This window comes from Anomaloglossus baeobatrachus, chromosome 4 (assembly GCF_048569485.1).
Source record: "Anomaloglossus baeobatrachus isolate aAnoBae1 chromosome 4, aAnoBae1.hap1, whole genome shotgun sequence".
NCBI classification, from domain to species: domain Eukaryota; kingdom Metazoa; phylum Chordata; class Amphibia; order Anura; family Aromobatidae; genus Anomaloglossus; species Anomaloglossus baeobatrachus.
Genome location: NC_134356.1, coordinates 108,358,601 through 108,384,205, shown reverse-complemented (window position 1 = coordinate 108,384,205; position 25,605 = coordinate 108,358,601). Strand labels below are relative to the sequence as shown.

Genomic DNA, 25,605 nt, shown 5'->3' with positions numbered 1-25,605 from the left:
AGTGTATCTCTCTGCCCTTTATTCTAGTTGGAGAATAAAAGAGATTTTTTTTTCTTCTAATAAAATTATTAAAAAATAATAAGAAAATTTGAAATAATGTATTTTTTCATGCGCTTTTATAAAAAAATAAAACATCACAAATCAATAAATAAAATGTACATATTTGGTGTCCCTGTAATTGTAATGACCTGAACAATACAGCTATGAGATTATTTATGGGGATTAGTAAATGATATACAATATTGCATGATTCATTAATGTTTTATATTAAAGCTATAAAAATGTAATAAAAATTTAGTGCTGAGGCCATGTTCACACGTAGCATAAATGCTGCCTTTTTTCTCCAGGTGTCCGAACCATGAAACACAATATCAATCTTCTCTGATTATTGTGTATTTGCTGAGTTTGCGGTGCACGCACAAATCCATGGGCTGGTTCCCAGGCAGCAATAAAGATAAAGATATAAGGCAAACAAAGGTCTAGCTTCCACAAAAAACTTCTCCTTTGTTGTTAAATTACAAAAACTTTATTGGCATGGGCACTTCCTTAGTGAAAAAAGTCACTGCAGCCATAGATGAAGTCAATGAAAGATGGAATGTCTAAAATGGGATCTCATTTGGGGTTTTTCTGCTATTCTGGCTTTTTGAGGGCTCCACAGATGTTGCCCGTTACTATTCCAGGAAAGTCTGTGCTCCAAAAGCTAAGTACTGCTCATTCTTAAGCTATGTGCGCACTTTGCTTTTTACCTGCTTTTTACCTGCTTTTTTGCTGCTTTTTCAACTGCAGCGTTTAATGCCAAAATGGTTGTGTTCTGCTTTTCAAGCAAAGTCTATGGGAATTTGGTTTTCTTGTCCACACTTTGCAGTTCAAATTGCAGCCTTTTTGTTGCAGAACTTTGGTCAAAAACTCAGCTTTGCAGGGCAAAACCCAAATGGCAAAAACAAAAACATGACAGCTGTCGCTATGTGTGACATCCAGCAACGAGCTGGCCCCTGCTGTGAGGCCGCCGGTCGTTGTTGAATGTCCTGCTTCATTTTTTAGACATTGCTCTCCAGCTGGGAAGCACACATTGCTGTGTGGGACAGCGAGAGAGCGACGAACTGAAGCGAGCAGGGAGCAGGCGTCTGGCAGCCTGCGGTAAGCTGTAACCACGGTAAACATCGGGTAACCAAGAAGCCCTTTCCTTGGTTACCCGATATTTACCTTAGTTACTAGTGTCCGCTGCTCTCATGCTGCCAGTGCCGGCTCCCTGCACACGTAGCTGGAGTACACATTGGGTAATTAACCCCATGTGTACTGTGGCTAGGAGTGCAGGGAACAGGGAGCCGGCACTGGCAGTGTGAGAGCGGCGTACGCTAGTAACTAAGGTAAATATCGGGTAACCAAGAGAAGTCCTTTCCTTGGTTACCCAATATTTACCTTAGTTACGCTTCCACGCATCGCTGCTAGCTGGGGGCTGGTCACTGGTCGCTAGTGAGATCTGCCTGTTTGACAGATCACCAGCGACCATGTAACGACGCAGCAGCGATCCTGATAAGGTCAGATCACTGGTCGTGATCGCTGCTGTGTCGCTATGTGTGACACCACCTTTACTCTGCACAACAAATTGTGGGAACTAGTTTCACCTACTAAGGCCCGTTTCACACGTCAGTGAAAAACACTGACGTTCTTCCCTGACGTGTAAAACATGCACATGTCCCTCCGTGTTCCGTGATTCACGGCACACGTGGGTTGTCCATGTGCAATCCGTGGTCCGTAATTGCATATGGACATTACTCACCTGCCTTCGCTCCTGCTGTCTATGGTGCTGAACTCCTCAGCTCTCCAGCGTCTGCCCACCGCTCTCTGCAGCTACTTCTGGGTCAGCTGTTCCTGCTCTCATGAATATTCATGAGCCAGGCAGGAGCTGCCGAGAGCGGAGGCTGCATCGCGAATCGCAGGCAAGGTAAGTTGAAAATATTTAATATTTAATATGTCCGTCCGTGATCTTCTGGTACGTGTTTCACGGATCACACATGGATCACACCATAGTGTGGTCCGTGGGTCATCAGTGATGCCAGAAAAAAACGGACTTGTCTCCGTGCAGAAACACGGCCACGGGTGTACGCCGCACGGAGACACGTTCAGTGAAAAATCACTGATGTGTGAGCAGACCCATTGATTATAATGGGTCTGTGTATGTCAGTGATTCTGGTACGTATATAAAAAAGCACATACGTACCAGAATTACTGACGTGTGAAGGGGGCCTAATTCTTGTTTAGCTGAAAAATTTGCAACTAATAAAAAAATTACATTTTACTGCCAAAATGTTTGATTTGGTTAGCACTGTTGCTTTGCAGCGCTGGGTTCCTGGGTTCAAATCCCACCTTGAATAACATCTGCATAAAGTTTTTGTGTTTGTCTTAGTTTCCTCTAGGTACTCTTATTTCCTCCCACACTTCAAAGACATACTGGGGGAATTTGGATTGTAAGCCCAGTAAGTCAGTGGTTAGAAGAAGATATATTCAGTGCTCCACGGCATGTGTACACCAACAACACCATCCATTAGAGAATCAGTTTCATCCTTAAGGAGTGTGTTTCCTCTAGGGGCTAGTTAGAAGGAGACACTGAGTCGAGTGACAACTGTAACATTGACCTGAAAACGGAATGTGAGACATGTACGGTTTTAATGCGGAAGTGTGGCAGAGGCCTCAAAGATCTTTGAGTATCTCATATTCTTTGCTCAATTCTAGCAAGAGATTATTGAGCAAAAACCAAGAGGAATCTTCTCTATTCTCACAGGAGTGTCAGGGCAGTTGTTGAGTCTGTTCTCTGGTGTTATTGGTATTCATCCCTGATTTTCTGTAAAGTCTAGACCTAGAATAAGACTAAGGGTACAATATGCACCTGGGAGGAGTTTTCCTCTTTCAGTGCAATTAGTTTCATATATCGTCTATATCATATGTTGTCCTTGGTACTGTGCCGCCCCAGCAGTGGATTGAACCGCTCGGATCCGGGGGTGTCCGTTCGTGGCTCGAGGGTCTCCAGACCCGGGGTTTAGGGGCCACACTCAAAATATAAAGGGGTGTTTACAGGGGACAGATATAGCCTTTGATGCCACCTGTGGTGTGCGGTAATTGGGGGTACCGCCGCTGCCATTGGGAGTACCCGGGGTGATGGAGTGGGGCAGCTAGGTGACGTTGCCCTCTAAGGGTAGTGGGGTAGGCCCTGGGACTCTAGATGGTGATGCGGGGGACACAGTGCAGTTGTCAGTCGGGTACTTACTCAGCAGGGTAAACCAAGTCTCTGAATGCCGCTGCCTCTCAAGGGGAGCTTGTCTGGGTCCCATCCCCTGCAGTGCTGCTGGTGGTCTGTAACCTGCCTCCTGGCACTAACTTTTAGAGTGTCCATTGTGGTCCAGTAGCTTGGAGCTATCCGGGCTCCGCTCCTCCCTGTGGCTAAGTGGAGGAGCCTGCTCTTAGGGCTCATGCTTGGGATTTCAGTGGGCTGCTTGCTAGGAAAGCCCCATCACCCTCGTTGCACTAGTGCCCCGATTCTGGAGCTAGTGGGAACAGTCCATAAAGGCCCAGTTCTCCTCAGGTTAATTGCCTGGTTGCCTGAAGCTTCTCCCCAACCTAGGGTCCGTGTACCCCATCGTGCATTAGGGTCCCGGACCGGTGATAGGACCAGGCTGCTGACTGTCCTCCTTGACAGGTATCAGGCACCTAGCCTTAATCCCCTGCGACCGGGGGTCCGACTCCTTCAGGTCTAGACCACCGTCTGCGACCTAGTTTTCCTCTCCCCTGGAAGCTCCACCTCCCAGGTTCCTCAGAGCTCCTTACAGCTTGAGGGTCACTCATCAACTCTACACTACTGACTACTTTGACACCTCCCACCTCCCTGTCTGACCCTTAGGTGGGCGGCCCTATCCTGCTTAAGAAGCCCACTGGTGTGCCTGACAGGTATGGTGCAAAGTGTATCTAGGATTTGTGAATGCTAATGGAGACAACACTTCAAGGTAGAGACCCAGAACCATAAGGGGTTAAATACTGCACGGGGAGAATAGTTTGTACAGTACCCTGTGACGACCTGAATAGTCCAGAGGCGTCACAGTACCAACACCAATACCCTTGACTTATGTTCTTCAGGTGGGAGGAGAGTTCCTTTAACAGAACCAAGTATACTTCCATGGCTTCTGTGTGCAAGAGCAAGTCATCTACAATTTGCAGGAGACCTAAGTCTACTATGTCTGTACTCCATTGGTGTTGGAGGGAACTGTAGCAACCGTTCCACCTGTCCCCTGGTATCTTTAGCTTTAGATCAAGGATCCATGGAAGACGTGGGCAATGTTGCTGCTGTCTTCTTCTGAGCCATTTTTGAAACTCAAACCTGTTTCATGGAAATGGTAACATGCTTATTCGTACCAGGCCATCACAGATTAGACATGACCTGTTGCAGCCAGATCCTAGTAACCAGCACATCCATTAATACATCTCTCACCTTAAACGGAATGATAGCAGTGTGCTGTCGGAAGAGCTCTCTATCCATATCAGAATAATATTTTCTCTTTCTCCAAGAGTCTAGATTCCAACACAAAGTCACAAAGTTTTCCCTGCCCCACTTGGCTGTGCACTGGGCCCCTTCTTGCAGCTTAGTTTCTAGTGTGTCTATTTGTTTGATGTTCTACACACAATAGTGGCAGTGGAAGTTATCCGCAATGGAAATTTCCTCTGCCTTTCTTGAATTAGTATTTCCACATATTCTGGCTTCCAAATGCTTTCCTTAAAGGTATAGTTAGGTCCAGAAATATTTGGACAGTGACACAATTTTCGCGAGTTGGACTCTGCATGCCACCACATTGGATTTGAAATGAAACCTCTACAACAGAATTCAAGTGCAGATTGTAACGTTTAATTTGAAGGTTTGAACAAAAATATCTGATAGAAATTGTAGGAATTGTACACATTTCTTTACAAACACTCCACATTTTAGGAGGTCAAAAGTAATTGGACAAATAAACCAAACCCAAACAAAATATTTTTATTTTCAATATTTTGTTGCGAATCCTTTGGAGGCAATCACTGCCTTAAGTCTGGAACCCATGGACATCACCAAACGCTGGGTTTCCTCCTTCTTAATGCTTTGCCAGGCCTTTACAGCCGCAGCCTTCAGGTCTTGCTTGTTTGTGGGTCTTTCCGTCTTAAGTCTGGATTTGAGCAAGTGAAATGCATGCTCAATTGGGTTAAGATCTGGTGATTGACTTGGCCATTGCAGAATGTTCCACTTTTTTGCACTCATGAACTCCTGGGTAGCTTTGGCTGTATGCTTGGGGTCATTGTCCATCTGTACTATGAAGCGCCGTCCGATCAACTTTGCGGCATTTGGCTGAATCTGGGCTGAAAGTATATCCCGGTACACTTCAGAATTCATCCGGCTACTCTTGTCTGCTGTTATGTCATCAATAAAGACAAGTGACCCAGTGCCATTGAAAGCCATGCATGCCCATGCCATCACGTTGCCTCCACCATATTTTACAGAGGATGTGGTGTGCCTTGGATCATGTGCCGCTCCCTTTCTTCTCCAAACTTTTTTCTTCCCATCATTCTGGTACAGGTTGATCTTTGTCTCATCTGTCCATAGAATACTTTTCCAGAACTGAGCTGGCTTCATGAGGTGTTTTTCAGCAAATTTAACTCTGGCCTGTCTATTTTTGGAATTGATGAATGGTTTGCATCTAGATGTGAACCCTTTGTATTTACTTTCATGGAGTCTTCTCTTTACTGTTGACTTAGAGACAGATACACCTACTTCACTGAGAGTGTTCTGGACTTCAGTTGATGTTGTGAATGGGTTCTTCTTCACCAAAGAAAGTATGCGGCGATCATCCACCACTGTTGTCATCCGTGGACGCCCAGGCCTTTTTGAGTTCCCAAGCTCACCAGTCAATTCCTTTTTTCTCAGAATGTACCCGACTGTTGATTTTGCTACTCCAAGCATGTCTGCTATCTCTCTGATGGATTTTTTCTTTTTTTTTTCAGCCTCAGGATGTTCTGCTTCACCTCAATTGAGAGTTCCTTAGACCGCATGTTGTCTGGTCACAGCAACAGCTTCCAAATGCAAAACCACACACCTGTAATCAACCCCAGACCTTTTAACTTCTTCATTGATTACAGGTTAACGAGGGAGACGCCTTCAGAGTTAATTGCAGCCCTTAGAGTCCCTTGTCCAATTACTTTTGGTCCCTTGAAAAAGAGGAGGCTATGCATTACAGAGCTATGATTCCTAAACCCTTTCTCCAATTTGGATGTGAAAACTCTCATATTGCAGCTGGGAGTGTGCACTTTCAGCCCATATTATATATATAATTGTAATTGTGAACATGTTTTTGTAAACAGCTAAAATAACAAAACTTGTGTCACTGTCCAAATATTTCTGGACCTAACTGTACATCAATTTGACCAGCATTTGGAGGCGCTTGTGTTATGGAAAATAGTTCTGCTGATGCATAATTTGTCATGAGCGTATACCTGGGTGCAGAAAAGTGGACCAAAGCATCTCAGTGGATTTGTATGTGGTGGGACGTTTGGGGTTAAATATGATATTTTTACACAGGTATTTTAGTGTGGAAAAGTTCAAACTCATTCGGTGGCCATCTTGCTCGGTATCGTCTGCTCCTCCGTTATTTTTGCACTGTTTGGAAAAAGGTCCTTTTCTCCAGATCTCCTTTTTCCCTGACCAACTGGGCTTCTTACATAAACCAGAATCTTAATAGTCCTCAAATGAGGTGACGCGAAAATCTACTCCACTGTTATCCATGCACATTGCAGGGAGCATGCACAGGAATAAAAAAACAACGTTAAAGACCTGAAGAATGGGTTCTCTGTTGTAGACTTTGTCCCGTATTTAGCTCAGATTGAAAATTGAGTTACCGGTGTGAATTATCAATGCTCTGAGCCCATAGAATAACACAACACCAAACTATGTATCAATGTTATGTGCCTGTGTCCCTCCGGCCTGAGCAGTTCACAAAGGAGGATCACAGATTTTAACTAAGCAAAACAAAAAAAATCCCAAAAGCGGTGGTAACTTACCAATATGAAGTGTTGCTAACTCTAACATTAATTAGAAATGTTGGGTACTACTATTAATAACTACTAGTTCAATAATTACAATAATTACACTGGTTTGATCACCAATAATTTAAACGGGGACTAAGGCAAAATGTTAAAGGGGAGTTCCATATATTCATTATTGTCAACATTGACTATTAATAATTAATATGAAATATTAATTGCTCTTAGCCGTCTTTTGCTTAATATGTACAGTAAGTACGGCGCCTAAACGAGATGAACCCATGTACTAATAGAATATTAATTATACACAACAAAGTAACTTCCATACTAGTAAATCATGCAGTAATAGCACACAATATTATTAGTTATTATCATTATTTATTATTATAGCACCATTTCTTCCATGGCACTTTACAAGTGAAAGAGGGTACGTAAACCAATCAATTACAATACAAACCAGACTGGTATAGGAGGAGAGAAGACCCTGCCCGCGAGGGCTCACAGTCTACATACAATGAAACCAACAATTTCTTAATAATACACAACCCAAGTTACTTTAAAAAACACACAAAATTACAACCCAAATGTTCAACTCTTGCTAACCCTATATGAAGATCAAGGGGTTAATAGCAGTTCAGCAATATATATGGCAACAAGGGTTTTAGGGTTTGGTGGGAGGGTTAATGGAGGGGTCCCAGTATGCTTAAGGTTTGGAGGTGGTATAAAGAGGGCTAATGCACGAATGCTGGGAGTTTGCAGGGGATAAATGGATGGAGTAATGCAGGGGTCTTAAAACGGATACTTTTTCAAGTATGAGAGAGGATTGGGGGTGCGGCTGCTCATTGTCCAGTGGATGAGACTTTGTAGTGTGACTGTTCATTGGTGGGCTGACGAAAAATTCTGCCGCTGCTGGATATTTACCTCTTGTGGCCATGCCCCATGCTTTTTCGTCCCCTGCATGTGTGTTTACTGTCGGAGGGGAGCGACAGCAGGGAGTTTAATTTGAGATTACTACTTGTAGTGCCAGACTATATTTATGCATGTAATAATATCATAATTAGCCCCCCTCACAGAGACCAATCCTGGCTTTCACTGCACTTGCCCAGCTCATAAAGATATATAAGCAGCATCAAGCCATTCTCAACCCACCCATTCAACAGCAATGTCATTTTCCCAGTTTGGGGAATACCCCTGACTTCAAAACCAGTTTGTGTTGCTGCAACCAGAGCACTTATCGGCGCTGAAAGTCAGGCATGGTCTGACGACATTGACACATGGCTGTGCCAAGAAAACCAGAGAGCAAACACTGGGTGGAGTTAACAACTGCACCACCAACAGCTGAGTTCTTCCTGTTCTTATACAGATGTTGCTGAGGGGTCTAAGTTATGGATGGAGCTGGTCATTTACTGTCTTTATCAGACCACTTAGAGGGCCAGCTGAGGAGAGATTCTCATACAGTGGCCTTGTATCTATGTACAGAGCATAGGTCTGTCCCTTTACCTTTACATGTAGTAAGCTTGGTTGTGTTATGCTGGTGTCACACTAAGCAACAGCGACAACGACGTCGCTGTTACGTCACCATTTTCGGTGACGTAACAGCGACCTTGTAAGTCGCTGTTATGATCGCTGCTTAGCTGTCAAACACAGCAGAAGCAGCGATCATAACGTCGCTGTGCTACATGTGCAGAGAGCAGGGAGCCGCACTTAGCGCTGGCTCCTTGCTCTCCTAAGTACAGTACACATCGGGTTAATTAACCCGATGTGTGCTGCAGCTACATGTCACAGTGCAGAGAGCAAGGAGCCGCGCGCACTGCTTAGCGCTGGCTCCTTGCTCTCCTTGCTACAGTATACATCGGGTTAATTACCCGATGCATACTGCAGCCACATGTCACAGTGCAGGAGCCAGCACTGGCAGCAAGAGCGGAGGCTGGTAACCAGTGTAAACATCGGGTAACTAGGGAAAGGTCTTCCCTTGGTTACCCGATGTTTACGCTGGTTACAGCTTACCGCAGCTGCCAGTGCCGGCTCCTGATCGCTTCATTTCGTCGCTCTCTCGCTGTCACACACAGCGATGTGTGTGTCACAGCGGGAGAGTGACGACCAAAAAATGAAGCTGGACATTCAGCAACGACCGGCGACCTCACAGCAGGGGCCAGGTCGTTGCTGGATGTCACACACAGCGACAGCGACGGGACGTCGCTGCAACGTCACAGAAAATGGTGACGTAGCAGCGACGTCATTGTCGTCGTCGTTATGTGTGACACCAGCTTTACTGTACCTTTGTACTACGGAATCCAGACTCCAAGGTACTTGAGAAATAGCTTAATTACACATTTCAGGCTAGGAATGAGCCCTTTTTAAAGTATAAACTAGAATGTACTATGCTGTGCAGTTTATATTTGAAAAAGGGCTCATTCCGAGCCTGAAATACGTGATGATATAATTCTCAACTATCATGGAATCTGGATTCCTCTTCTACTGCAGTAGCATGGTCATTATAATGCCTTTTCTCCATTTCATTGTGCGTATTATGCAGAAGACCTTATGTCTGCTGGACAACTGCAGCCACTGATTCATCTAAAACGCTTTTAATGCAGTTGTGACAATCACAGCTTTAATAGGTGAGCAACATTTCACCTCCACCCCTTACCTTTCATACCATACTACCCTACGGGCGCTTGTCTCTCTTTTTTTTCCTTTTACCTATGTACTAATCATGACTCTGTTTCTGTGGCTATGTAATATGCTTGATTTATTGTAGTCAGTTTTAAACAGTACATTTTCATTTATATTGTTTTTATATGCTTATATTCTGTATACTGATATCATCTACAATAACTATCAATCTATTTAATCTCAAGATAAATCTAAAATTCTTTTTAAAATTCTTCATTTATTATATCACCGCTCACCATTCCCATGCTGTGTGCCAAATTTGACCACTTGTACTGTAAAATATCTACAAATTATTTTTTTATAGTCAGGACGATTTTGGCTTTATTAAAATGTTCTCTCTATTATAGTCATGATAAGAAAAGCCATGAAGATGAATCAAATTTGAAATTTTATTTTTTAGAAAATGGACAAAAATAAGGATGGAGTTGTAACCTTGGATGAATTCATTGAGTCATGTCAAGAGGTAAGAAATCATTAACAAATGCTTTTGAAATATGAATTAAACATAGGCCTAACGGTGGCATCCTTATTTAATGGACTTCATTAAACTATCAGTTATATGGACACCCTTATAGCCTATGGATAACAGAAACCTCTCTTAGGCACCCTTTTAACATACCAATCTTCCTTAGTATATAATGACATCCATTAATCAACGATACATCATAAAAGTTATTAAATAGGTATGACATAAACCATAAATGGTTGTCAGTGACTGATGCCCCACAATGGCCTTTTGTTATAGTATCCACTTAAAATAGAGATTTTTCACAAGCTCCTGTGTATGAAATACAGGATGATTCATGCTAACCTTTAACCGGAATTTTCTTTGTAAATAGTGATGAGCGAATAGTAACTATTTGGGTTCGTATTATTTGTAACGAATCCCAAAGTACTATTCCGGTATTCATCACGAGTAATGAAATCTTCAATAAAAATGCTTGGGTTCCCCATTGACTTACATTAGGTTCGTTATTCGTGATGAATACTGAAATAGTACTTTGGGATTCGTTATGAATAATCCCAAATTTGGACTGTACATACTTTGGTTCATGAGAAGTTAGAGTAAAATGAACTTCAGCAACAATGACAAGAAAAATCCTCACCCCGAGTGGTCTTCCCAACTTGTGTGAGTGTGTAGGCGTGCTTGAATGCAAATGGTAGATATTTCCAACACCTGTTTTAACCCCGTCACTCTCCAGCCAGTTTTCACCTTTCTGACCAGGAGTTTTTTATCAATTCTGACCAGTATCACTTTATGGTGTAAACTCTGGAACCTTTCAACTGATCGTAGTGATGCTAAGACTGCTTTTTCATGACATATTGAACTTCATGATACTGGTAAATTTTGGATATTTTTTGCAATTATTAGTGAAAATGTTGCAATTTTCAAATTTTGCATTTTTATGCCCATAAACCAAACAGTTATGTCACACAAAATAGTTAACAACATTTCCCACATTTAACTTTATATCAGCACAATGTTTGAAACATATTTTTTCTTTTGTTAGGAAGTAAGAAGGGTTAAAAGTTTATCACCAATTTCTCATTTTTCCAACATAATTTACAAAACCATTTTTTAGGAACTATATCTCATTTGACGTTACTGTGAGAGGCCCAGTGACAGAAAATACTCAAAAATTTTAGTTTAGCCTCAAATTTGGCATTTTAACAGGGGTAACAAGAGAAAATGCATCATACAATTGTTGAGCAATTTATGCTGAGTACACTGAGTTTGGTGGAAATCTATTGCTTGGGCACATGGCAGGGCTCAGAAGGTAAGAAGAGCCATTTTTATTTTAGAGAGCAAAATTGTCTGGAATAGATAGCGGATGCCATGTCACGTTTGCAGAGACCTTGATTACTAAACAGTGGAAACTTCCCACATGTGACCTTATTTTGGAAATTAGATCCCTCAAGGAATTTATCCAGTGTTTGGTGAGCACCTTGAACCCTCAGGTTTAACTCCAAATCTTTCATTTTTACATGGTAACAGGACAAAATGTACCATACAATTTGTTGTGTAATTTTTTCTGAGTACCCCATATGTGGTGCAAAACTACTTTTAAAACTACATGACAGGGCTTGGAAGGGAAGGAGCAAGATTTGACTTTTTGATTGTAAAATTGTCTGGAATTGTTAGCGTTGCCATGTCACTTTTGGAGAGCCTCGGATATGCGTAAACAATTGAAATCCCCCAGAAGTGACCCCGTTTTGAAAAGTGAACCACTCAAGGAATTTATCTAGATTTTTGTTGAGAATCTTGAACCTTCAAGTGCTTCACAGAATTTTATAACGTTGAGCCTTGAAAATGAAAAAAATACATTTTTATTACAAAATTGTTGCTTTAACCCAACTTTTTCATTTTCAAAAGGGCTTATGGCAGGGCTCAGAAGGGAAGAAGCACTATTTGACTTTTTAAATGTAAAATTGTCTGGAATTGTTAGTGGCACCCCGTTACGTTTGGAGAGCCCCGATATTTCTAAACAATGGAAATTTCCCAAAAGTGACTGTATTTGGACAGACAGACCCTAAAGGAATTTAACTAGATGTTTAGTGAGCACCTTGAACCTCCATCTGTTTCTTGGAGTTTTATAATGTTGAGCATGAAAATGAAAAAATACATTTTCAACACAAAATTGTTGCTTTAACCCCAAATCTTTCATTTTCACAAGGGTAACAGGAGATAATGCACCATACAATTTGCTGTGCAATTTCTCCTGAGTTCGCCAATGCCCCATTCGTGGTTGAAAAACTACTTTTGAGGCACAGTACAAAGTGAAGAAGGGAAGGAGCACAATATTTTAATTCACATTTAGATAGAATGGTTTTCAGGTGCTGTGTCACATTGGCAAAGCCCCTAAGATGTCATAACAGGGGAAACATCCAAAAAGTGACCCCCATTTTGGAAACTAGAGCCCTCAAGGAAATTAGGTAAATGTTTGGTGAAAATGAAAACTTACATTTTTAGCTATTAAAATGTTGCTTTCACTCCAAATTTTTAATTTTCACTAGGGTAACAGGAGATAATGGACCACAAAATGTATGCAGTTTTTCCTGAGTGTGCCAATACCCGTATGTGGTCAAACACTACTTCTAAGGCTGAGTACAAAGTGAAGAAGGCTAGAAGCGCCATATTTTAGTTGGAATGGTTTGGAGGTGCCATGTCACATAGACAGAGCTCCTGAGTGCTAGAACAGCAGAAATCCCCAACAAGTGACCCCATATTACAAACTGCACCCCTCAATAGATTCATCTATGGGGTTCAGTAAGCATATTCATACTACAGTTGTGTCACAAAATGTTTTGCTCTTTGGTGGTAAAGCAAAGGTAGAATACAATTAAAATATAACATTTAATCAATTCATAGGTAAAATAGAAACAAACATTTATACATAAACACCTATACCCGCGGGGCTGTGCAAAAAGGCCCGCTGGTAGTGAACCTGTAGGATTGTGCAAATAAGTAATATTGCACTAAACCTCAGGGACAAGACAAACAAAAAACAAAGTGCACATGTGCTAGAAACCAAAAGTGCACTAGAGGGTATAGTGAACCCTAATAGCTCTTATGTACGCAGTAATATTGCAATATAATCACAAATGGCCCAGTGTATAAACAATCAATATAAAGCCACTGGAAATGCTATCAACTAGTGGGACATAATAAATGGAACGGTTTCACCATATTCCTTGATGTTCTCCATATATGTCCCAATCAAGCCATGGATGGTACCCAAGATAAAGGGGGTGGGACAGCAGGTGTCATGAAAGAAAGACCCCAGAGGAATTGTATGGATCCATAAGATTCAAGGCTGTTTTTTTCTAATAAATACAAAACAGTGAATTAGTATTAATAATTACCCCCTTCTAAATTGCCTGAACTAAATTAATTAAATCACAAGTCACACACTTAAACCAAATCACACTTAGAAACAAATCACACTCACAAGCTCTTTCACACTCACTATAGCAGTTAATTTGAATAAAGTTGCTTTTCTCTTAGCTGAAACTGCAACTCATGGCAATGTCTGCAAAGTGGCTGAACATTGACGTATCACCCTGCTGTATGTAATTTATGTACATGCAATTGTAATTACATCTGAAGTATGTGAATACCATCATATCTAGACCTTCTACCACTTTCTCAACTGGGTCTCAGTTTAACAACTAGTTTTGAGAAGCTACAGAATCTCACTCTAAAGTTGTAGCAAAATGCTATCCCTTGGGAGACACCTCAGACCATTGCCTGAGGTAAGATGTTCTGTCCCCACTTAAAGGCGATTGAAGGCGCGTAGTTGTGAGAGGTTGTGAGAATCTTACCTTCATTTTTCCTATAGGTGAGGCAGACAGGACCAGAGCGCTCCAGAGTTAAACATGCACATGCTGAGATGAAACAATGGTGGTTTATTTTCTCCAAAGGTTAGAACATGCAGAAGTACAGCGGTCCAAGTACTTGGCGTTGTAGTTCTCCTGTGGTGCTTGTCTCTGAAGCTACTAGGGTCAGAAGACTTTGCCTCTAGCAGCTCCAATAAGGGATGTTGTTCTCACAAACTCTGGTTTGGAATGAACATATCAGGATGTGATGCAAGAGGGTCACCAGACACTCCCATGGGCTGGACAAAAGAAACAGAGGAGCCGAAAGGTCTGACCAGTAGATGGCAGCAGAGACAAGCATGAAAAATATTAAATATCAGTTTTAACTAAGACAAATAGAAACAGCACACTCCCCGTCTGAAATTCACTTTGGGGATTTCACTATTGAGTCCATAATACAACCTGAAAGGAAAGGCATGTTAAATGCAAAAACAAGATCAATTGAGTCCAAACAAGACGGATGGCTCAAAGTTCAGGTCCGGTAGCGTTCATCCTGTAGGGACGCTCTCTATGGGCAAAAGCAGAACAAGTTAGTGGATTGGCCTTGCAAAGGTCTTCGTCTCACCTTTCCTGATGACCTTTAGCTCCACCTTCCGAACATTGCCGTCCTGACTAGGCAGTATCCTAGTAATAAGTCCCATAGGCCAGTCAGTCCTTTCTGTGGTCTGGTCTTTCATGAGGACTAGGTCTCCTTCTTTAAGGTTCGGCTTGGGATGTCACCACTTCTTTCTTCCTTGAAGAATGGTGAGGTATTCCTTCCTCCATCAGTTCCAGAAGTAGTCAGCCAAGTATTGAACCCGTTTCCAGTGTTTTTGATAAGCGTTCGCGTGGGTGAACTCTCCGCTGCGCATTACCGCGTTGTCAGTTTTTTGGGTAATAAGAATAGTAGGAGTCAATATGGTTGGTGTTTCTGGATCCATGGTCACCGGCACAAGGGGTCTTGAATTGATAATGGCTGAGACTTCAGCTAAAAGAGTGACTAGAGTCTCATGTGTGAGTCTTGAGGAATTGACGTCCATTAGCATGGAGTTCAAGATGTTGCGTGAAATCCCGATCATCCTCTCCCAGGAGCCTCCCATGTGAGAACTGTGAGGGGGATTGAAGATCCAGGTGCAACCTTTCTCTGCCAGCTGATCTTGGATAGGTTTGGTGTCAATGTTCAGTTCTCTACATGCACCGACGAAGTTGCTTCCACGGTCAGACCTGAGCTGTTTCACTGGTCCTCTGATGGCAAGGAACCTTCTCAAGGCATTGATTAGGCTGGAGGTATCCATGGACTCTAACACCTCAATATGAACGGCTCGAACACTTATGCAGGTGAATAACACAGCCCACCGCTTACTGTTTGCTTGGCCTCCGCGAGTTCTACGTGTGGACACCATCCATGGTCCGAAAACGTCTAGGCCCACGTAGGTGAAAGGTGGCTCTGTAGAAAGTCTGTCTGTAGGCAAGTCAGCCATTTGTTGGTACAGTTGTTTTCCTCTCGCTTTACAACAGTGCACACAATCGTGTAGTATTTGTGCTACATGTCTCTTCATCCCAATAATCCAGAGGCCGGCAGACCGTAAAGCACCTTCTGTAATTTGCCTGCCTTGGTGTTCAGTCTTTTCATGGTGGTGTCGGATCAGCAAGACTGTAACATGGTGTTTGTTGGGAATGATGAGAGGATTTTGTTCTGCAACTCCAAGATGAGCCTGATTAAAAGACCGCCAACTCTCAGTAAGCCGAAACTGTCGATGACTGGGTTTAAATTGGCGAGAGGACTTCTTAATGGAATCTGCTGTTTGTTGTATAAACACTTCCATTCTATGGCGAATTCACTCATGTTGGAGGTGGTGTATTATGAGGGACTCGCTATGGGAGATGTCCTCAGCAGAAAGGGGTTTGTGGCAGACATGCCAGCGATGACAGTCTTTGTTTTTAAGGTCCGTATGATAACATCTGGCGATGTGCACTAACCTAGCGACAGTCCTGACGAGCCTCATCCAGCTAGAGAAATGTTCAAAATGTTGGCAACCGAGGATGGACGTTTTTTCTGCACTGGTGGCCAGGACATTGACTTCAGCTCGGACATCTGGATCGTTGTCTGGATCTAGGATGCTGAAGGCTTTCTGGACACCTTCTTCTGACTGTCTCAGCATGAACTCTGGACCTGTGAGCGAAGAATTAGCAAAAGAACTTATAGACATAGGTCTAGTTGCGTGATCTGCAGGTTTCAGTTCAGTTGGTACAGGTTCTGCTAGGTTGTTGCAGACTTCCTTGTCCATAAAGGCGACGCTGTGTTCTCTCATTTCAGGCTTGCTGTTCATGGAACGCTGAAGAGAGTTACACCTAGTCTGAGCTTGATCGGTTGTTTGGGAGTTTTACCCTGGTAGATCGGAAGGGTAATGGAGAGACCCAGTGGTTGGTTTTGTCTTTTGAAAATTCACAGTCCATTATTCCGATGAATTCTCTGTCCTCTACTGAACAAGGCTACTTTATCGTCATCCTTGGTTGTGAGAAAGACTGATCTTCCCAAGTTGTCGATATGCAGAGAAGAAGCGATGTCAGGTAGCTGTATTGTGTCTGGAGACTTCTCTTTCACTCCATAGTGATGAGGACATGGCTTTAAGCAGGTTGTGCGCCCATCTCCATGCACATAAGTCTTGAAGGAGTCCATTTCTGATCGATCAACGCACGCATTTCCTATGACTACCCATCCCAAGTCCAGTCTCTGGGCGTATGGTGCATAGTCAGGCCCATTACACTGTTGTCACACCTTGTGTACCCTTAGATTGTCTCTGCCGAGCAGGAGTAGAATCTCTGCGTTATTGTCCAGAGGTGGGATAACACTAGCGAGGTGTCTTAGGTGTGGTTGATGAAATGCAGCTTCTGGGGTAGGAATTTCATTCCTGTGGCTGGGTATTTGGTCACATTCAACGAGCGTTGGTAGAGGTATTTCAGTCTTCCCATTGATAGGAGAAGCAATGAATCCCTGGGCTCTTCTGCCGCTAGTCTCTATGCGACCCGGGTAGGTGTTCAAGGTGTAGGGTTCTGATGATCCATTAATTCCGAAGGCTTCAAAGAATTTGGTTCCTGCCAGGGACCGGTTGCTTTGGTGGTCTATGATGGCATACACCTTCATTGCCTTTTCTGGATGTCCCTCGGGATAAACCTTGATGAGGCATATTCGGGCACAACATTTCTGCATTTGGCCCTCTCCACATACCTCTGAGCATGAGCAGGAGATGGCTGTGGTGGTGTCAGTCTGATTCTTGGACTCCCCGCCATGACTTGGAGTGGGAGCGGTGGTGACTGCAGCCGGTGTGTCTCTAGCTAGCTGGTTTGGGTGCATGGCTGAAACGTGTTTTTCGCTATGACACTCCTCACACTTGATGATGGATTTACAGTCCTTGGCCATGTGCTCAAGTGATGCGCAGCATTTGAAACAGATCCCAAGCTCTGTGAGGACTTTCTTGCGCTCCTGTAGGGTTTTGGATCTAAACCCTCTGCACTCGTTCAGTGAATGCGTTTTTTTATGGATGGGACATTCTTGATTGAAAGACTTATCTCGTGATGAGATGGTGTACTGTTTATCTGTGGGTGCTGCAGGTGATGGTAGCTCAGTCTTCCTGACACTCACAGTGTTCTTAATGTCTCTGCGTTTGTGTATGGCTCCTTCATACCTTGATGATGATGATGTTGCAGCTGCCGAAGTGTTGAACTCTAGGAAGTCGAGGCTGGGGTCGTTCCTCATCTGGGCCTGCTCGTCGATGAACTTGCAGAAGTGAATAAATGGGGGAAAGGTGACGTCATGCACTCTTTTGTACCTTGAGACTGACGTTGCCCATTTCTCCTGCATACTGTATGGCAGCTTCACCACGATTGGGTTCACTCCATGGGCTGTATCCAGGTAGCACAGCCCAGACAGACGAGGATCTCTTTTGGCGAGCTCCAGCTCCATGAGCAGATCACTTAGGTCTTGAAGCTTGTGGACTTCTTTAAGGTTGATCCTTGGGATGTCCTGCAGTCTCTTGAATAGGGCTTTCTCTATTGCTTCTGCGCTGCCAAAGGTGCGTTCCAGTCTTTGCCATGCAGCAGCGAGACCTGCTTCTGCTTGTCCCACATAGACGGTTCTGAGGCTCTTGATACGGTTTGTAGAGCCTGGGCCCAACCACTTGATCAGGAGGTCAAGCTCCTGTTCTGCAGTTAAGTTGAGATTGGCGATGGCTGCCTTAAAAGTTGCTTTCCAGGCCCTGTAGCTCTCTGCACGATCATCAAATTTCGTGAGACTAGTGTTGATTAGCTCTCTGCTCACCATGAACCTGGCAAATTCAAACATGTCTGATTTCTCACCACTTGTTGCCATGACGACTCGTGATGCCCCTGGGGCATATGGGCTGCCTGGCGTGAATGGATGAGATGTTCCCGGGTAGAATGACGTTGCTGCAGGGTTGAGCTGTGGTTTAGCCTCTGTAGATTCTGATGACCGCTGCTTGAGCTGTGGAAGTGGGTCAGGAAACACTTGGTTGCCATCTTGCCATGGTGACTGTGTTTGAGAGGGCACCTCTTGGTGACTGTTATTAATTTGCTCGGGTGCTTTAGGTGGTACTGGCACTGATAGAGGTAAATTGGAGGTTTCGGTGTTGTCGGCTTGGACGGTACTGCAAACCGGGGTTGCTACAGGTAACTGATTCAGTACATAGTCTCTTGTGCGATCAACTGGATTGTCTGCTTCCAGTGGTAGCGAGTGAGCTGGATCAGGACCTTGGATCAAAGCTTGCTCAAGTAGTCTCACTTTAGCAACTTCCTCTTCCATCTGTGACCGAAGAATCTTTATCCGAGCCTCCGCTTCTGCCCTTTTGGCTTTTGCTTTAGCGGCTTCTGCTTTTGCATGCTCTTCTGCTTTAGCGGCTTCTGCTTTTGCAAGGGCTTCTGCTTTAGCAGCTTCTGCTTTTGCAAGGGCTTCTGCCCTTTTGGCTTCTGCTTTAGCGGCTTCTGCTTTTGCATGGGCTTCTGCTTTAGCGGCTTCTGCTTTTGCAAGGGCTTCTGCTTTAGCAGCTTCTGCTTTTGCAAGGGCTTCTGCTTCTGCCCTTTTGGCTTCTGCTTTAGCGGCTTCTGCTTTTGCATGGGCTTCTGCTTTAGCGGCTTCTGCTTTTGCAAGGGCTTCTGCTTCTGCCCTTTTGGCTTCTTCCTCTACTTCTCTTTCTGTGAAGGAATGTCTCACCTTGGATTCCTCTGCTCTTATGCGGGCCTCTAGTATCCTGTCGCTCAGGGCTGAGCTTCTTGAGGATGATGACCCGGATGACCGAGAGGAACGTCTAGATGAGGTTGATCGGTGTGATCTAGTTTCTTGCTGGTGAGAGATACAGTGTTCTGCCTTGTCTATGGCATCTTGCACCTTGGCATCTCTTTCCTTGTCCACCTCTTCTGCCTTGCTCAGGTCTGAAAAAGCTTCATCAATTTTAGAGTCTTTTAGAAAGGTAATGTACCTTGTTGACAGTCTCTTGTATCTTTCATGAGCTGTGTTCAGCCGTTCCATAGCGGCTAGTAAGCATGCGGCATCACCTGATGAGGATTCAAGTCTTGACATGTAATAGGTGACTCGTTCCCACTGTTCTTCCAGGTGTTCACATAGCTCATCTTTCATAGTGTGATAGTTTTCAGAGGCCTTTATTGCGGGTTTGGAAGAGCGCTTCGGTCGGACAACTTGGTCTGCTGGAAGCGCGGGATCTGCCTCATGGGCTTCATAATGGACAGTATCAGATTGTATTTGCTCTGTTTCAGCAGTGGGGAACTGTCCGAGGTCTTTTTCGGCCATTTTGATTTAAGGTATACTGTCTCTTTAAGAAACTTCACTTTTGAATAGGGGCCCGAAAATTGTTGTGCAGCTCTGCAAGGACTCCCTGATGAAATTCCCAAGGTGTCTTTAGCAAAACTTGAGGTTCGCAGTCCAGCAATATGCAGTAATGAGGTATAATGTACTGCAAGTCTATAGAAGGGGTATACAGTTAGGTCCAGAAATATTTGGACAGTGACACAAGTTTTGTTATTTTAGCTGTTTACAAAAACATGTTCAGAAATACAATTATATATATAATATGGGCTGAAAGTGCACACTCCCAGCTGCAATATGAGAGTTTTCACATCCAAATCGGAGAAAGGGTTTAGGAATCATAGCTCTGTAATGCATAGCCTCCTCTTTTTCAAGGGACCAAAAGTAATTGGACAAGGAACTCTAAGGGCTGCAATTAACTCTGAAGGCGTCTCCCTCGTTAACCTGTAATCAATGAAGTAGTTAAAAGGTCTGGGGTTGATTACAGGTGTGTGGTTTTGCATTTGGAAGCTGTTGCTGTGACCAGACAACATGCGGTCTAAGGAACTCTCAATTGAGGTGAAGCAGAACATCCTGAGGCTGAAAAAAAAGAAAAAATACATCAGAGAGATAGCAGACATGCTTGGAGTAGCAAAATCAACAGTCAGGTAGATTCTGCGAAAAAAGGAATTGACTGGTGAGCTTGGGAACTCAAAAAGGCCTGGGCGTCCACGGATGACAAGTGGTGGATGATCGCCGCATACTTTCTTTGGTGAAGAAGAACCCGTTCACAACATCAACTGAAGTCCAGAACACTCTCAGTGAAGTAGGTGTATCTGTCTCTAAGTCAACAGTAAAGAGAAGACTCCATGAAAGTAAATACAAAGGGTTCACATCTAGATGCAAACCATTCATCAATTCCAAAAATAGACAGGCCAGAGTTAAATTTGCTGAAAAACACTTCATGAAGCTAGCTCAGTTCTGGAAAAGTATTCTATGGACAGATGAGACCAAGATCAACCTGTACCAGAATGATGGGAAGAAAAAAGTTTGGAGAAGAAAGGGAACGGCACATGATCCAAGGCACACCACATCCTCTGTAAAACATGGTGGAGGCAACGTGATGGCATGGGCATGCATGGCTTTCAATGGCACTGGGTCACTTGTGTTTATTGATGACATAACAGCAGACAAGAGTAGCCGGATGAATTCTGAAGTGTACAGGGATATACTTTCAGCCCAGATTCAGCCAAATGCCGCAAAGTTGATCGGACGGCGCTTCATAGTACAGATGGACAATGACCCCAAGCATACAGCCAAAGCTACCCAGGAGTTCATGAGTGCAAAAATGTGGAACATTCTCCAATGGCCAAGTCAATCACCAGATCTTAACCCAATTGAGCATGCATTTCACTTGCTTAAATCCAGACTTAAGACGGAAAGACCCACAAACAAGCAAGACCTGAAGGCTGCGGCTGTAAATGCCTGGCAAAGCATTAAGAAGGAGGAAACCCAGCGTTTGGTGATGTCCATGGGTTCCAGACTTAAGGCAGTGATTGCCTCCAAAGGATTCGCAACAAAATATTGAAAATAAAAATATTTTGTTTGGGTTTGGTTTATTTGTCCAATTACTTTTGACCTCCTAAAATGTGGAGTGTTTGTAAAGAAATGTGTACAATTCCTACAATTTCTATCAGACATTTTTGTTCAAACCTTCAAATTAAACATTACAATCTGCATTTGAATTCTGTTGTAGAGGTTTCAATTCAAATCCAATGTGGTGGCATGCAGAGCCCAACTCGCGAACATTGTGTCACTGTCCAAATATTTCTGGACCTAACTGTAGCAAGAGAGAAACAGCAGGTGCATAAACTGTCCCTTTACAATGCAAGCAGAGGTGACACAGGATGTGGCAGATGGGAGAGCTTCCCCTTAGGCTTGTCCAGGCATGCACTGTTGCAGGCAGACTAGTGCACAAGGCTTGTTGGTAGGCAGATTACAAGTGAAGTTACAGGGTTCTTAGGGATCTGTAGCCGGGGTATTGAGCTGTTAAGCAGTCTTCTGACTGATTGGGCTCTCAAGGAAGTTTTGACTTTGGGCTGTTAAGCAGTCTTCTGACTGATTGGGCTCTCCAGGAAGTTTTTGCTTTGGGCTGTTAAGCAGTCTTCTGACTGATTTGGGCTGTTAAGCAGTCTTCTGACTGTTCTCTCCCCACTTAAAGGCGATTGAAGACGCATAGTTGTGAGAGGTTATGAGAATCTTACCTTCGTTTTTCCTATAGGTGAGGCAGACAGGACCAAAGCGCTCCAGAGTTAAACATGCACATGATGAGATGAAACAATGGTTGTTTATTTTCTCCAAAGGTTAGGACATGCAGAAGTACAGCGGTCCAAGTACTTGGCATTGTAGTTCTCCTGTGATGCTTGTCTCTGAAGCTACTACAGAAGACTTTGCTTCTAGCAGCTCCAATAAGGGATGTTGTTCTCACAAACTCTGGTTTGGAATGAACATACCAGGATGTAATGCAGGAGGGTCATCAGACACTCCCATGGGCTGGACAAAAGAAACAGAGGAGCCGAAAGGTCTGACCAGTAGATGGCAGCAGAGACAAGCATGAAAAACATTAAATAACAGTTTTAACTAAGACAAATAGAAACAGCACATAAGATGCTGATCAAACCAGGGAACATTCCTTCAACTAGTACTCTATTATCTTTGTATGTATACATAGTTGCAAATAATAACTTGGTTAATTTATTTCAATTTTAGTTGTATGAGGAATACAGTCAATTTGTGGATGCTAATTGGCTGCAATACTGCTCACGTGACATAATGTTACACAAGCTCTGAGAGACTGCTAACATTGTTGGTACATGTCTTGGTCTCTATTTTTGGAGACTAGTGATGGATTTAGGGGTGGGATCCTTCATTTCCATCTTGGATTCTACATTTAAACGTGGTTTCATTTCTTTCAGTGCCTCATGAGTTAATGCCAGTTTTGTTGTCCAGCAGTTCCTAGCTGACTGTTTAAGCTGTAGCTGATTTGTAGCCACACCCCTTCAGGTTTAAATAGAGATGTTTTATACCAATCCTTGCTCAAGATACAAATCCATTGCACTCTGGCCGCCTTGGTGGAAGTTCCTGTGAAGGCTTTTTCCTGAAGTTGGACTTTATCTTTTTTGTTGTTGCTGTTTTCTCCTTTTTGTCTTACCTTTCCTTCTGTCATATTAGTGCAGTGGTGGGGCTAGCAACTCCCACCTGCCAACGCACTAGCCAGGGCCTCTAAAGTTTTTTTTTTTAGGGCCTCAGGTTCCTGTTCGGCTAGGAGAGTAGGGACATCTGTAGGTGAGTGCAGAAGGTGTCCCATTTACCGCTCTAACTATAGCTATGGCCCACCATTGTTGTGTTTCCCCTTACTTGTTGTATTGTTTGTTGTACTTTTGTCATGCTTCAGACACCAGTAGATCTGAATGTATGTTCCACGCTTGTCATATCTGGCAGCGTAAGAATACTATGCCAGTGCAGGAGCTGAGTATAAGGTTTCATATTTTACTCTGGGCACTACAGCATTTCAGCAGGGGTTGTTCAAGTAGTGTACTTGGCTGCATGGAGAGTTGAAACAAATACAAATAGTATGCCTACTTTAATATACGCAGGCTGAGCCTTTTAAAAATCCAATCAAGTCTGCAAACTGCAAACAAATTTGGCATTGTGGGCTGTTTTGTGTACTTGTCCACATCACGGATGGAAGGAGAAGCTGCCTATTTCTACATGTACTAGTCTGATCCACCTAACAATATGCTCTTAGGCTGCTTTCACACATCCGGTTTTAGCAGAGTCGGCCAATCCGGCTCTAAAACTTATGCAACAGATGCGGCGTCAAAACCGCATCTTTTGCATATGTTTTTTACATGCGGCCCGTCCGGTTTTTGCCGCTTGCGGCAGGCTACTGAGCATGCGCAGTGGAAAAAAACGCATGTGGCGGCCGGATGCGGTGTTTGCCACAGGACGCCACATGCGGCATCCATAGGCATGCATTGCAAATCGCTCAGCATCGGCCGGATGCGACGCGATGCGTTTTTTTTTTGCCGGTCAAAAAAACGTGCCAGGCAATGTTCCATCCAGCCGCCGCATCGGCTAAATCTGCCGCATGCGGCAAAAAACGGACGGAACGCAAGCCCATGCAGCACAATACGGCACTAATGTAAGTCTATGCAAAAAAACGCAACCGGCGGCAAAAAAAAAACGGTTGCGTTTTTTCTGCAAAGCGCCGGATTGTGCCGCACAGGAAAAAACGGATGTGTGAAAGCAGCCTTAGTTGCACACACAGACAGCACACAGATAAAAACCATTCTGGTCCTAATGTAGCCCGAAGGAACATTAATAAAATGTGGTGTTCTCCAGTCTAACATAATAACATGTTTTTGGAATGATTTTTGATGTAAAGTAATAGTTACTTATAGTAACGTAATCTTACTTTGTATGGTAACTTTGTTTTTCTTTTTTAGGATGACAATATTATGAGATCACTGCAATTATTTGAAAATGTTATGTAACATGAAGGATGATTCCTATGGAGAACAACAATGAAACATAGTTTCACCTTGTGAAATAATACAGCAAAACACAAAAAAGTATTGTCCTGACATTTGAAACATTTTTCAATATTGAAGAAAATGATTTTCTATGTATCCATAGAAGCAACAATTTCCACTTTTTCTCTTTCTTTACATTGGATTTACTATCTGAATGCATGTTTTTTTTTTTTGAATGCACATATCTGATTTATTTTTATTTTCTAAGTTATTTGTAGACATTTTATTGTTCCTTGTATATGCTCCTGCTTCTCTAACCTGATATTGTTAGAATATCTGTGACGTTACCTTCTTTAGACATTTACTGAGATTGGAAGCTATATTATTATTAATAAAATTTTATATATGTTTAAGGAACACACTATAGTGACATCCAATGGTCTCTTTTATTACTAATTTATCACATTGACTGGTTTCTAATGTTTAACACTTTGGGGTTTCTGGAAATTTTGCACTTCTAGCAGTCAGGACGATTTTCACACTTCTTATATAAATGACATTTCCTAATATCTATAAACTATCTGTATTGTCAAAAGTTCAATCAACGCTGTAAATCCATATCCCATTTTGTGCCATATTGTATGACTTTACTTTATATTAAACAAAAAATTATGCATAATAAATGTATGTTTGTGGTGGAAAACTATTAGATGAAAACATAACGAAGCATTTTTGCAAAAACGCAGCAGTTTCCCATTTCAGGCAGGCAAAATAAACAATTGTGTGTATTAGCTTTATGAAATCTCATTGCTTTTGCTGGGACTGATAAATCAGCTTTTAATTTGCATCAAACTCATTAAAAATTCATCAAAAAAATGCTGGGAAAATGCAAAGTCTAAACATAGCCTTAATAGATGGCACACCGCTCACCATATTTCCCTGTCACCTATGACTACAGTACATGACATAGTATAGCGCAGGGAAGTCAAAGTCAAATAAATACACAGAAGGCCAAAATTAAAAAATTAAATAAAGTCACAGTCCAACCTAGTTACAGTGCCCACATAGTCCTTCATACAGAATAATGTGCCCCACAATGCCTTCTATACAGAATAATGTGCCCCACATAGCCCTCCAAACAGAATAATGTGCCCCACATAGCCCTCCATA

The 25,605-nt window shown here is 43.0% G+C and overlaps 1 protein-coding gene across 3 annotated transcripts in view; it reads left to right on the top strand.

Annotated features, from left to right (window-relative positions):
* KCNIP1 (potassium voltage-gated channel interacting protein 1) overlaps positions 1–24,856 on the top strand; it is a 916,677-nt gene extending 891,821 nt beyond the window's left edge. For all 3 annotated transcript variants that reach the window (XM_075342297.1, XM_075342298.1, XM_075342296.1), the window contains 2 exons: positions 10,130–10,192; positions 24,409–24,856. In XM_075342297.1, the coding sequence (XP_075198412.1) occupies positions 10,130–10,192; positions 24,409–24,456 (111 nt within the window). In that variant the 3' untranslated portion in view covers positions 24,457–24,856. The remainder of the gene's footprint in view (positions 1–10,129; positions 10,193–24,408) is intronic.
* Positions 24,857–25,605: the final 749 nt, after the last annotated feature.